The 12377-nt window shown below is 55.2% G+C and overlaps 1 protein-coding gene across 3 annotated transcripts in view; it reads left to right on the forward strand.

Moving 5' to 3' along the window:
• The window catches only part of EPB41L1 (erythrocyte membrane protein band 4.1 like 1), a 64442-nt gene that overhangs the window by 27175 nt on the left and 24890 nt on the right, over window positions 1–12377 (forward strand). For all 3 annotated transcript variants that reach the window (XM_030463145.1, XM_030463146.1, XM_030463147.1), the window contains exons 3-4: window positions 8757–8952; window positions 9638–9802. In XM_030463145.1, the coding sequence (XP_030319005.1) occupies window positions 8776–8952; window positions 9638–9802 (342 nt within the window). In that variant the 5' untranslated portion in view covers window positions 8757–8775. The remainder of the gene's footprint in view (window positions 1–8756; window positions 8953–9637; window positions 9803–12377) is intronic.

Raw genomic sequence — 12377 nt, forward strand, 5'->3', positions numbered from 1 at the left:
CCTGCAAGGCCATGGGACCATGGGTGATACTTCTACTTTTCTTCTGCCCTTCCACTTCTGGTTGAATCTCTGTAGGTCTTCAGCAGCAGGCAGGCTGCTCCCTGTTTGCTCCTGCCTTGTCCAGACAGTCGATGTCACTGACCTGGCTCCTCAGCAGGATGGTCAGGGAGATTTGCTCTTCCTGCTCTTCCTGCTTGTCTTAGTTGGTGATGCTGTGGAGTTTTTTCATCATCCTGCTTCAATCTGTTGTCACCAGTGGGGATGTGGTTCATGGCTGCTCATCCACAAGGGTGCCATTCCTCCCCTTTCCTGGACATACCTTCAGCATGGCTGGGAGAGGGTGGGATGAGGAGAAACCAGAGCAAAGCCTGTGTCTTCAGGCATTCAGAAAGCATGTGCCAGGCATCCCAAAAAGGGGGGAATGGGGAACTGAAGCTTTCAAACACTGTAAGAGCACCTCCAGTTCTTCTTTCAACCTGTGTGCACCTCTGGGGCTAGTGCCCAATGCTTTTTTCATTAAGGCAAGATCAGAGCTGAACAGATTGTGACCATGCAAGTGGTTCAAGTGGTATGTTCCAGGAAAAGACTTGGGATGAGGTGGGCCATGCTGCAGCCCCTGTCCCCCTGGGTCCTTCCTCCTGTTCTGGCTGTGGAGAGCAGTGAAATCTATTGTGTCCCTGGGGCCTGGAGAGCCAACCAAGAGCCTGGGTTTGGTGCAGCCTGGCACCTTGTGCCAACTTCTCTGGACAGCTCTCAGCACCAGGTGCCAGACCTTCCTCAACCCCAGGGCTGCCATGGGTCAGGTAGCCCCTTCCCTGACAGGACTGGGGCCCTGGGTACCCCAAACCACTCCCCTCCACCCCTGCAGGAGGAAGTGCGAATGCCAGAATGTGTGGGTGATCATCAGAAGGTATTTCTTATTAAAAATAGAAGCTTGGGTGATGTTTTTAAATGGCTTTTCCAGCATTTCCCGTCCAGGGATTGCCTTTGCCAGCCTTTTCCCCCTACCCCAAGTTGAATTTCTACTAAATTATTCGAGAACATTTTGATGCTTGAAATCAGAGGCTGTGTCTGGGATTGAAAGAAACCTTGAATTGTTTTGTTTAATAGGACTGCTCCACCTCACAGCCTTCCTCTGGGTGCAGAGGTGTCTCCAAAACAACAGCAGCCTTGCTAGGCTGGGGTGGAATGAGACCAGTTGCCCCTGTGCTCCTACAGCATTCTCCACTGGAGTCTAAGGACTTTCTGGGGTTCTGAACGAAAACGTAAGCCCAGCTTGGCCCTGACAACTTCAACCCTTAGGTTGAGTTGTGTCCTGCTGTGTTCAGTGGGAGCTTGATCCACTTTGGTGTCTGAGTCACTGGATTTGCACTTCAGGTGGGAGTGAGGAATGCTCTGGGATGACAAAGACAAGAGGAAACTGTTGTGGGGTGGTGGAAGCAAGGAGGGACCACCCAGCAATCACCATCTTTGTAGAAGCTTGGCTCATGGCATGGCTCAGGGTGGGTGGGTCCCCAAATTGCACTCTGCCCTGGGAGAGATATTTCTATGTTTTTTTGGTGGGTGAGGAGGTGCAGGATCAAGCCCAGCCCATGAGTCACATCTCTTTGGGATGACTTGAGCATTACCTGGATCCCCGCTGAGCCCTGTGCCACTGTGCCAATTTAGGAGTGCTTTTTTTGTGGGGTGAAATCACACCAGACATCTTTTTTTGTCCTGAACCCTGCCTTGAAACACACATGGAGGTCTCTTGGGCTCTGCTGGGACTCTGTGGTCCCTTCTCTTTAAAGGGAAAAATGTGCTACACAAGTTGGCCCATTCCTTTGCTTCTCTACTAGAGTGAAAAATGGGGGAGGTCCAACATGAGGCACCTTCCCCCTGCCTCAGCAGCATGTGCCAGCCCCACTGCTGGGGCTCCTTGACAAAAGGACAGAGCCAGGTTCTTCTCAGCAGTGCCCAAGGACAGGACCAGTTCAAACTGGAACACAAGAGGGTCCCCCTGAACATGAGAAAACACCTTTTTCACTGTGTGGGTGACCAAGTGCTGTCTCGGGTTGTCCAAGGAGGTGGTGAAGTCTCCATCTGTGGTTGTACTAAAAAGGTCACCTGGACATGGTCCTGGGCAGCAGGATCTTGGTGGCCCTGACAGAGCAGTAGGATGGACAGGGTGATTTCTAGAAGTGCCTCCAGTCTCAAGCAGTCTGTGATTTAGTCCTCAGGAGCAGCCTGATGGCCTCCAGCCTGGGCATCATGCACAAGGTTCAGAAGAGCTCAGTGGGGTGCAGTGTAGGCACTGGTACCATGAGGACCAAAGTGCCAACAGGACCCATTGCTGTTTGGGTCTCCCTGATGCCTCGTGCACCCTGTGGGTCTCAGCAGTGGCAGACTGATACCCTGGCAGTGTTCCAGGCCAGGTTGAATGTGGCTTTGAGCAACTTGGTCTATTGGGAAGTGACCCTGCCCATGGCAGGGAGGTTGGAACTCGATGGGCTTTAAGGTTCCTTCCAATCCATACCATTTGGTTACTATAATTTTGGAGCCAGGGAGAAGACTCTTTCCACAGGCACCTCCACCCTGTTAGGGGGTAGCAGCTGCTCCCTTGGAGGCCCAAATGCTGGGGCCCAAACACCTCCACCTGGGTCCATCATTGCTTCTTGCCAGGGATGGAGGGAAGATCTTTCTGATCTTGTTTTCCCTAGGCTACCTTAGGGATCCAGCAGAGGGGTGTTTCATGGGATTCAGTGCTGATCAGATGGGGGATGTCCCATGGTTAGGGGAGCATCTCCTGGTGCTTCCCTCCTGCTTTGGGCAGTGCTCTTCTGGGATGAGGAGTGTGCTTGATAGGAGGGTTTGCATGACACGATCAACTAGGTCTTTTCTGTCATGTGTCATGTCCAGTCTGAGGCATGGATTGGGTCTTGGGGTCTTTGTCTGCTGCTTTCTCTCCCTTTCCCTTCCTTTTCCAGTCTGTGCTTTGTCTCCTTTCTTGGCTGTGGGCTGACTCTTCCCTCTGCTTTCTCTGTCTCCTCCGGCTTATTGCTGTGGTGGCTTTGGACAAGGAGGTTTTACAGTTGTGGGTGCTAGGAGATTGATGACACCAGCCCTGACCACAGGCTGCAAAGAAGCAGAGAAATGATGGCCCCTGGCCCCACACCCCTGCAGCTGCAAGCCCCTGGGTGTGGGTGAAGGGGGTTCAGAGCTGGAGATACCATTGAGGATTCTGAGGCTGCCCAGGCTGAGACCCCAGTGTCCATGGAGCTGTAGGGGCTGATCAGCCTGGCTAAACTCCTGGAGACTGTGCTGCTGAGGTCAGGGTGTTGGGTTAGACCACAAATGGACTGGTCAAAGATTTTGGAAGATGGGAGCTTACTGGGAGGTGTGGGATAACTTGTCCTTCCTTTGTGCAGGCTTCTGCATTTTGCTGGAGAAAGACCACCCCTGGCTGTCCCACTCAACAGTGTGAGACTCCCTGGGTAAGGCTGAGCTTTCCTCTGCCCACAGGGCACCAACCTGTCCAAGTAGTGTCTGACTTCAAAGGGAGCTTGGGAGAGGGTTTAGGGCTGCAACCTGATCCCTACTCTACCTATTCCCCCAGGTGTGAGGGATAATCATGGATGTGGGGAAGGTCCCTGAGCCTACAGGTACTATCTGGAGAGCTTATCCTGGTGAGCAGTTGGAGCTGAGCAGGGTTTTCTCCCTCTGCACCTAGCGTTGTCAGGCTCTGTGTGGCCAGACCATGAGGGTGGGTACATGCACCGCAATAGCAGTACCTTGCCAGGAGTCTGCCAGCAAGTGTTGTTTTCCCCTGGGGCTCCTGATGGCTTGGTGTGCTCTGGAGTTTTCATCAACATGTGTCCAAGCTGGTGGGTGCTCCCTGAGTGTTGCTTGTCCTGGCAGGCTGCCTTCCTGGTATTGTCTGTCCCCTCTGCCCCTTCCTGCCCAGCTGCAGCCAGCAGCATGCCCACCTGGGCTGCCCCACTACCTGGTGCTGGGCTCTGCCAGTGTCCCTGCCTGTGCTCCCTTTGCTGCAGGGGGTGCCAGGGCCGTGCTTTATGGGACACTTTGTGCTGCTGCATTACAGGGGCACAGGGCGCTTCTGGGACAGACCCCCCCGGTGTTTGCTCAGTGGTGTTCTCCCTCCCAGAAGAGAAGGAGGGGGAAAAAAAGTCATGTGCCCAGTTGTCAGGATGTGCTGGGTGTTGTGCTCTGTGCTTCACTGTGGAGAGAGGCAGTGAAAGAGCTTCTGTTCAGCTCCTGCTGCTGGTGCATCTCCAAGCTGACTAGTGCAAGTGGACTATTCAGTACATGTTTGCTACCCTAGGACCCATGTAAGAGATGGGGGGGTTGATGCAGGAAAGTGCCAAAATAACTTGGGATGAAGATGTGCAGTGGGTCCAGCTCCTTGCTGAGCAGCCAGAGCAGGAGCTGAGCTCTCTTTGCTTTCCTGTGCAGGCACCGGGAAGGATCTTGGCAGTATCTCAACCTGCACTGGCTTTCTGATGCCTGGTCCGGCCCTGGTCAGGTGTTTGCAGGCAAAGGGAGTGGATGGAGCTGGCATCAGCATCCCCGTGGGACCCTTCCTGCTATGCCAAGGGGCTGCGGTGCAGGCACAAAAACTGCTGGCGGGGAGGAGCCCGGCGGTGGGGTGGGAGGGCTGCCCGGTTCCCAGCAGGGCTGCGGCTGCCGTACACATCAATCACTGCGTGGGGGTGTTGGGACTGGGAAAGAGGCGGCTCTGCAGAAAGCTCTGCCTTGGACGCAGCAGCAGCAGCCTGGCAGTGCCGAGCTGTGCCGGAGCCATGGGGACCTGGCACCAAGGTAGGGCCAGCAGGATGCGCTTGGCTTGAGCTGGCAGCAGGGTCCCAGCATGGGGAGCAGCAGCCTGGGTGGGATGTGGGTCCTAGAACCTGAGTTGAAGGGTTGGGCCACTTTTCCAGTTGGAGAGGGCTTTGGGGCAGTGCCAATCTCTTCCCCTGCCAGTCCTACATTAGGAGGAGCAGTGTGCAGTCTCCAGGAGTTGGGGAAGCCCTGCACTTCTGATTCCCCTCCTTATCACCCAGACCAGGGCAGCTCGTGACAGAGAGCAGCCCAGGAAAGCTCTCCAGGCTACCTACTGCACTGTAGGGTGGTTTGGGGATTTGCACATCTCCAGTGCTGGGGCAGGGACTGGGTGACAGCAGGGCTTAGGGGTGCCATGTGCTGCTGAAGCTGTGGCTGCCGCTTTCCTTCTTGGCTTTTGATGTGTTTCTGGAGGATCCCCAGGACTCCCCAGTGGAGCTCCTCTCATGTTTCCAGGATGGCTCAGGGCACTTCCTGTTCTGCCTGTGCTCACATCCTGCCTGTCCCCTGCCACCTAACATGCCCCATGGCTTGCATGCTGGGTGCCACAGCCCTGGTGAGCTCCTCTGTTGTTCTTGGGGGCTGGTGAATACCTGGACACCCTGCCTGGTGTCACGCAGCCACTGCCACCTGTACAGGACGCTCCCTGTGCACAGTTTGCTTCTCCCCATCTCCGTCTGTCTCTGCAGCAGCCATCTGTCCCACAGCAGCCCACTGTCCTGCAGCCCCACAGTGGGGTTTGCTGCCAGGATCAGCCCTGCAGGGCCCTCAGCAGCTGCTGTATGCAGTGGAAGGTGCTTGGTGCACCCAGCTCCATGCACCCCAGTTGCACTGGAGCCTGTGGAGTCTTGTTCAGGCACTCGGGGCTTTGCACAGACACTCCTGCTTGACCATATCCATGATGCTTCAGAAGTGAAGTGTCATGGATGGGCAGCAGCCTCAGCAGGGAGCAGCAGGGGTAAAGCAGAGCTCTGTAACAAAGAGGGATTCTCAGCCTTGAAAACCAGCCCAGCAGTGGGCAAAGAATGGGCAGGGAGAAGGAGATGAAAGAAGGCAAGGCTCTAGAGTGCTGTGGAGGCTGGAACCGGAATATGCTGGAGAAGTGTGGGGGCAGAGTGTCTGGGAAAGCCGTGAATCCACACTCCAGCTTGAAGGAGGGGAAGAGGAAAACGCCAAGGGAAGGAGGAGCAGGCAGGGAGATGGGAGGAGATTACAGGCATGACAAGCAGGTCTGTACCTCCGATGCTGCTAAGACTTTCTTTGCAGTTGCTGTTTCCTTGTGGCTGTTTTGGTAGTTTAAGTTCAAGCCATTTAATCTGATGTTTGTCCTGCAAATATCCCCCAGTGCATCTTAGGTCCAGCTGTGGAAGAAACAAGCCAGCCCTTGCTGAAAACCAGGGTTGTGCTTGGTATGTGGCAGCAGGGACCATGGGTACAGAGTCCTTGAGCCATTAGCTGAGATGGTGCCTGCTGCCTCCTGCTTCTGCCAGCCTCACAGGAACTGCTCTGACCCTGGCTTTGCTGCCAAGGGAATGTGCATGAACGCATGAACAAGGCTGGGTGCTGGGAAGGGCTGGGACAGCCCAGGCTGCCCACTCTGCAGGATAGAGTCCTGCTTCTGCTGTGGGTAATATTTAGAAAGAAACTCAAATTTGGGACAGCATTTCCTCTGGTCTTAGTGAAGTTTGCTGCAGTTGTGGTCTGAGCCCTTTCTAAATGTTTATGCTGGCAAATAAGTCAGTGAAATTCTCCCTAAGGCAACATGGAGGGACCCAGGTCCCTTCTTGCCCCTGCTTCTGGGTTCTTACGGGTTTGTTCTGCAAGGCAAGGCAGCTGGAGCTGAGTTTTGCATCCAGGAAGTGCTGAGTGATGCCAAACACTGTACATGAGTGGCTTCTCACTGCCTAGAAGTGTGCTTTCTGCCTTCTAGTCAGGAGTAGTTTCTGTTGAAGGCAAGGAAATACTCCCATCATAAACATCGGCCTTTGGAGCTCTGCAGTGCTGTAGGGAAGTGCATGGGGAAGCATCTTCTTCCTCAGGGTGGAAAAGGGGCTGGTACAGGTCCTGCTGGCTGTCTCACCCTGAGTGCTGCTCAGGTCCCTGCAGAGTCCTGCAGGTACCACCAGGGTGCTGAGCACTCCACCCTGGTGGAGGAGGGATCAGTCAGGGTGCTGGTGGCCATGCCAGCCTCAGTTACCTTCTCCCATGGCTGGACCTGAAGCAGCCCTTGGTGCAGGTGACAGCTGGGGGCCACCATTCCCAGGGCCTCAGTGCTGCCATGCTGAGGCTCACCCTCAGTGCCACCCCAATCCCCCCTGCCCACAGGGCTGGGTGAGGGGCAATGCTGCAGCTAGAGCCCCAGGCAGCAGCACAGCCTAGAGGAAACTGGGAAAGGACTTTTTACAAGGATAGAGAATGATAGGATTAGGGAGAGTGGATTTAAGCTGAAGAGGGTAAACTGAGATTTGGTATTTCCTAATACTAATTCTTTCCTATGAGGGTGGTGAGACCCTGGCCCTGGTTGCCCAGAGATGTTGTGGCTGCCCCATTCCTGGCAATGTTCTAAGCCAGGTAGGATGGGGCTTGGAGCAACGTAATCTAGTGAAGGATGTCCCTGACCATGGCAGGAGAGTTGGACCAGGTGATCTTTGAAGGTTCCTTCGAATTGAAAGCATTCTGTGATTCTAAAAGTGGTCTTTCCCTGCATGTCTTAGGCTGTGGTCCTGACCAGGTGCTTGCTCTCCCAGACCTGCTAGAACAGGATTTAGGTGGTTGGGACTTACAGGATGTGATGGTGGTGGGATGTCATGTTATGGAACAACTCCTCCAGCTCCCGTGTGGGCTCTGGGTTCATTGCCAGGAGCTACATGGGGACCTCATCCCTGCCCTAGTGCTGACAGGCTGGGGCAAAGCCTCGGGTTTTGCTGCTCAGAGAGAAGCTGGTTCCCTGCCTGTGCCACGTGGGCTGTCATTCCAGAAACAGGGATCCAGGATGCTTGTGTGGCTTCTCTGTGGGAAAGGTGGGTGATGTGACTGTGGGCTTCTGACTGAGCCAGCTCATTCAGCCACAGCCCTAGGGCATGCTGGTGGCAGTGATTCCCAGCCAGACATGGCAATGGGCAGCTGGTAGGGCTGGGTGACTCAGGTGACCATCACAAAGGGTGCCTGATGACCTCTGTGTGTGTGTGGGGGGGTTGTCCCAGAAGCCCTACCAGCCCCACACAGTATTTGCATAATGGTTTCAAAACCATCAAGGTTGCAAAAATATGAAACTGAGCTCACCAGCCAGGGACAGTAAGCGTGGAAAGAGCCTTCCTCTCCCCTGTTCCTGGCCTCAGGGTTTTTTGGTTTTTTTTTGCATCTCACACAGGACAGGAAGCTAGAGTTACAGACCAGTTTTGTCCTGCTGCCCTGCAGCATCCAGCCACGCTGGCCGTGGGAACCCAGCATGTTGCTGCTGCTGCTGGGAAATCCAGAGGGGAAAAACCAGCCATCCCAGATGTCATGTGTGGTGGTTTCCACATCTGCAATTTCCTGTGTCAGGGCAGTCCTTAACCGGACTCACAGCTTGGTTTTTCACCCCAGAATAAGCCCACCCACTCATAAAAATTACTAGTGAAGGCCCCAGGGCTGGGGGAAGCATAGGGGTTGTGGCTGTCCCTCTCCCTACCATGAGTGCAGGGAAGAAGCCTGAGCCCCACACCTGGCTGCAGTGGGTCCCTGCCACTGGTATCCTTTCCGCACTGATGTTTTTTCTTCTCTGGCCCAACTGGGTGTGAAGTCCTCTCCCTCTGTGCTGCTGCCTCACATCCCGGTGTGGGCAGGGTGCCAGCAGCGCTGTGTGCAGGCAGCTGCCCGCTCGGCACCCCCTGTCCCCGCTGTACCCAGTGACACCCTTCTCTCCTTGCGGGTGGCAGCACGGGGTGACCGGCGGTCATGACAACGGAGACAGGCCCTGGTTCGGAGGTGAAGAACGCCCAGGAGGAGGCTCAGCAGCAGCAGCAGCAGCTGGAGGTGGCTGCCCCAGGCCCCGCTGCTGCCAGCCCCGCCGGCCGTGAGGCCGAGGCCAGTGAGAGGTCCCTGGCACAGACCGATGCCCGGAGCGTGGAGCTGGTGAGTGAGGGGCACCTGGGAGCAGCCAGAGCAGCAGAGGGGAAGGTGCAGGGAAGAGAGAAGATGTGTCCCCCCTCTCTGCTGCCTGTTGCTCACTCAGGCTGACTGGGTGCCTGTCAGCACCTGGTGCTATCGTCTGTGGGGGAACATCCTAGAGGGGAAACCCCTGGCAACTGGGGCAGTGGGTGGGCTCTGGCACAGCTCTTCATGGACCAAACAGGCAGAAGGAGCAGCATGGCAGCTTGGAGTTCTGAATGTGCTGCATGTGGCACTGCTGCGGGTGGCCCCGTGCCCCAGGGCTGTCATGTCCCATGTCCCAGCTCTTAGCAGGGCTGGAGCAGTGGCTGTACCCCAGCATCAGCCTCAGCGCTGTGCTGCTGACAGCAGGGACAGTGCTGCCTTTGCCCTGCCTGCTGTCTTTTCTGTTCCCACTGCTTCTTCCCACCCTGCTGCCCCAGGATGTTGGGCAGGAAGATTGTGGATGCTGAATTGACCTTGGACTCGTGGACATCCACTTCCTGCTGTGCCGGGGAATCTGGACTTGGCTGTGGACTCCCAAGAGGTCATCAGCCTTCCCTCCATCAGCTGTCCTCTCCTGCCTGCTGTTGGAGGGCTTGCCCCATCTGTCTGTCCATCTCTCCATTACTCATGATGCTGGATAACCCTGGGCATCTTCCCACTACAGGGCACAGAGATGGAAGAGAAGGACTACAGTGAGACAGATGGGCTGTCTGACAAAACAACCCCCAGCAAGACCCAGAAGTCACCCCAGAAAACCACCAAGAAGGTGAAGAGTGCCCTTTGCAGAGTGACCCTGCTCGATGCCTCTGAGTACGAGTGTGAGGTGGTGGTGAGTCTAAGCTTCAGGGTGCTGCACTGGCACCAAGGAGGGTACACGTCTTGGCCTGAGGACCCTGCCTAGCCCACTCAATTCCTGATGTCAGGGTTCTCCCAAGTTTTTGTAGTACCTCACTCCCAGAGAAAAGGAGCCACAGAAATAACAGTTTAAGTTGAAATTTCAAACTAAGGAAAATATCTAAAAAGGTAGACCATAGCAGGGACTTTCATGCCAGTAAATCCAAATTTGACAGCTACAGATAGAAAACAGGTAAAAAGAAGCAACTTAATAGCTGGAGGACAGAGCTCTTCCTGACAATATATGCACAACATCCATGCACCAGCCTGTCTGCTGACTCCTCAGGAGCTCAGTGTGCTGTCTGTCCTGTGTGCTGGGGCAAAGGGGGTGTGTGCACATGTTGGGGTGACAAGTCTGACACTTGTGGACCCATATGGCTGCCCCAGGCAGGTTTGCAGCCATCCTCTCTGTGTTACCTCATCCCTTGCTGTCCCTTTCCTTAAAGCCAGCAGGCAGGGACTGCAGGGGGAGGTGTGTAAGCCTGGCAGCACCAAGCATGTGCCTGCAGGTCTATCTAAGGGTTGTAGCTGCCTCACCGTGTGTGTGGGCAGGGCAATGTGCCCAGCAGGCCACCCAGCACCCTACTCTGGATGTCTGCTCTACCTGCTCTCATACGGTGTGGCCCTCCAGAAGTGCACAGGGTGCGTACTGGGAAGCTCGCTTCTGATAGCGGCTGCCACCACAGGGAGAGAGAGAGGAGACTGGGGCCTGTCTGCAGCTGCCTTGGTGGCAGGATGTGCTGCAGCACATCTAGAACAGGTTTAGCCCCACCTGAAGCAGGATTTGGGGCTGTTTTTTTGTGGCAGGGGCAGAGGCAACAGGGAGAGAAGCACTTGCCAGAAGGGTCTGTGTCTGCCCCCAGTGCTTGCTGCTCTCTGCTGCCTGCAGGCTAGGGAAGGCAGCACGGCACTGACCTGTGGCATCCTCCTAGTGGGAGGGACATTTTTAAGGGTTGGCAACTTTGCTTAAAAATCAAGAGCTGAGGCTTTCCAGGAGCAGAAATCCTGGAGCCTTTGTTGGGGAGAACTTTGGACTTGCTTCTGGTGAGCAGACGGATGGGTTCTGGTTGGCAGCAGCTTGGATATGGCTGCACAGAGCAGACCCTACATGTGTATGCAGGTCTCACCAACCTGGGCTATGGTTGTCCAGGACTGATGAACATCAGGAGAGTGACAGCCTGTGCGTGGTGTCTGCCTTTGATGAGTGAGCAGGCTGAGGCAGGTGGGCAGCGGGAGGTCTTACCCATAGCACGGGCAACTCAGCCTTAGATCTCAACACTCCAGCAGCCTTGGCTGTTGCTTTACTGGTAAAATTTGTCATAAAGCTGGGTAAATATGTCTGTCACAAAGATGTAAGCCTTTGTGAAGACGAAAAGAGCAGCCCAGGGACTCCAGGGGCCAATGGGGCACAGGAGCAGCTCGTGTGAACCTGGGCAAGGTCAGCTCTCCTTGCTGTCCCCATAGTGTTGGCCAAGCAAAGCTATCAGGCAGGCAGGAGCCCAGGCTGGCTGGCAGCTTCAAGAGCAGAGCAATGCCCTCAGCAGGCAAGGGTGGGGATGAGATTTCTGCTGTTGTGGCACAGAGGATGGGGTCAACTTTTAGAAAGCTGCTGCTGTCTAAAAAAGCCAGCTTGAGTGTAAGGGAGAGGGTTTAGTATGAAAAGGCTGGCATTGCGTTTCTTCTTTTTGTGCATGTGGGAATAGTTGTGCCTTCCCTGCATGCTGAGTTAAGGCTTAAATCAGTAGCAGTCAAAAGAGGGAATCAAACCATTCACTGTGAACCCCAGCACATGCTGTGGGTAAACCTCTGCCTTCAAAACCTGAGTCAGCAGGAGGGAGGAGACCCAGGAAGGGTGACTGCAACTGCTGGAAAAGCTTTGCAGGGCAGAAGGAACCCAGGGCTACAGCTGAGGGCAGCAAACCTCTGCTGGGGCTGTGCCACATGGGGCCCTGGGCCCCGTGGTCTGTAGGGTGCCTGTAGGGTGAAGGTGCTCTGGGAAGTGGATGCCTGGTGAAGGTGCTCTGGGAAGTGGATGCCTGGAAAAGAGGAGATGGGAGCAGCCAGGCTGGAAGGCTGTAAACAGAGGAGAAACATATGGGGGAGGGGTAGTTCATCCATCTTCATGAGTGATCCTGGGCCGTGGTTCTGCCAGTAATGAAAGGAAGTTCAGGGGAACTCAAAAGATAATGACCAGATAATGAAGGTGTCCTCCATCCCTGTGTGTGGCTCAGGCTCTTCATGGCTTTTCGTTGTCAGGCCATGCTGTGGGACCCAGACACCACTATCAGCAGCAGGAATGGTGTTGGGAAGGAGTTTGTTCTATGGGCAGCTCCAGCCACCATGAGCTCTCTTTGTCCCAGCTTGCTGGTATGGAGCAGAGGTGCCAGGGCTGGCTGGACCCCTCTTCCTTTTGGCATCCCTGTCTCCTGGTGTTATGGGAGATGAGCTGGTAGCCATCAGGTCTTCCTGACCTGTGGGACCTGCTGCCTTTCACTGTACTGGCTAAGCTC

Source organism: Calypte anna, chromosome 20 (genome assembly GCF_003957555.1).
Source record: "Calypte anna isolate BGI_N300 chromosome 20, bCalAnn1_v1.p, whole genome shotgun sequence".
Taxonomy (NCBI): domain Eukaryota; kingdom Metazoa; phylum Chordata; class Aves; order Apodiformes; family Trochilidae; genus Calypte; species Calypte anna.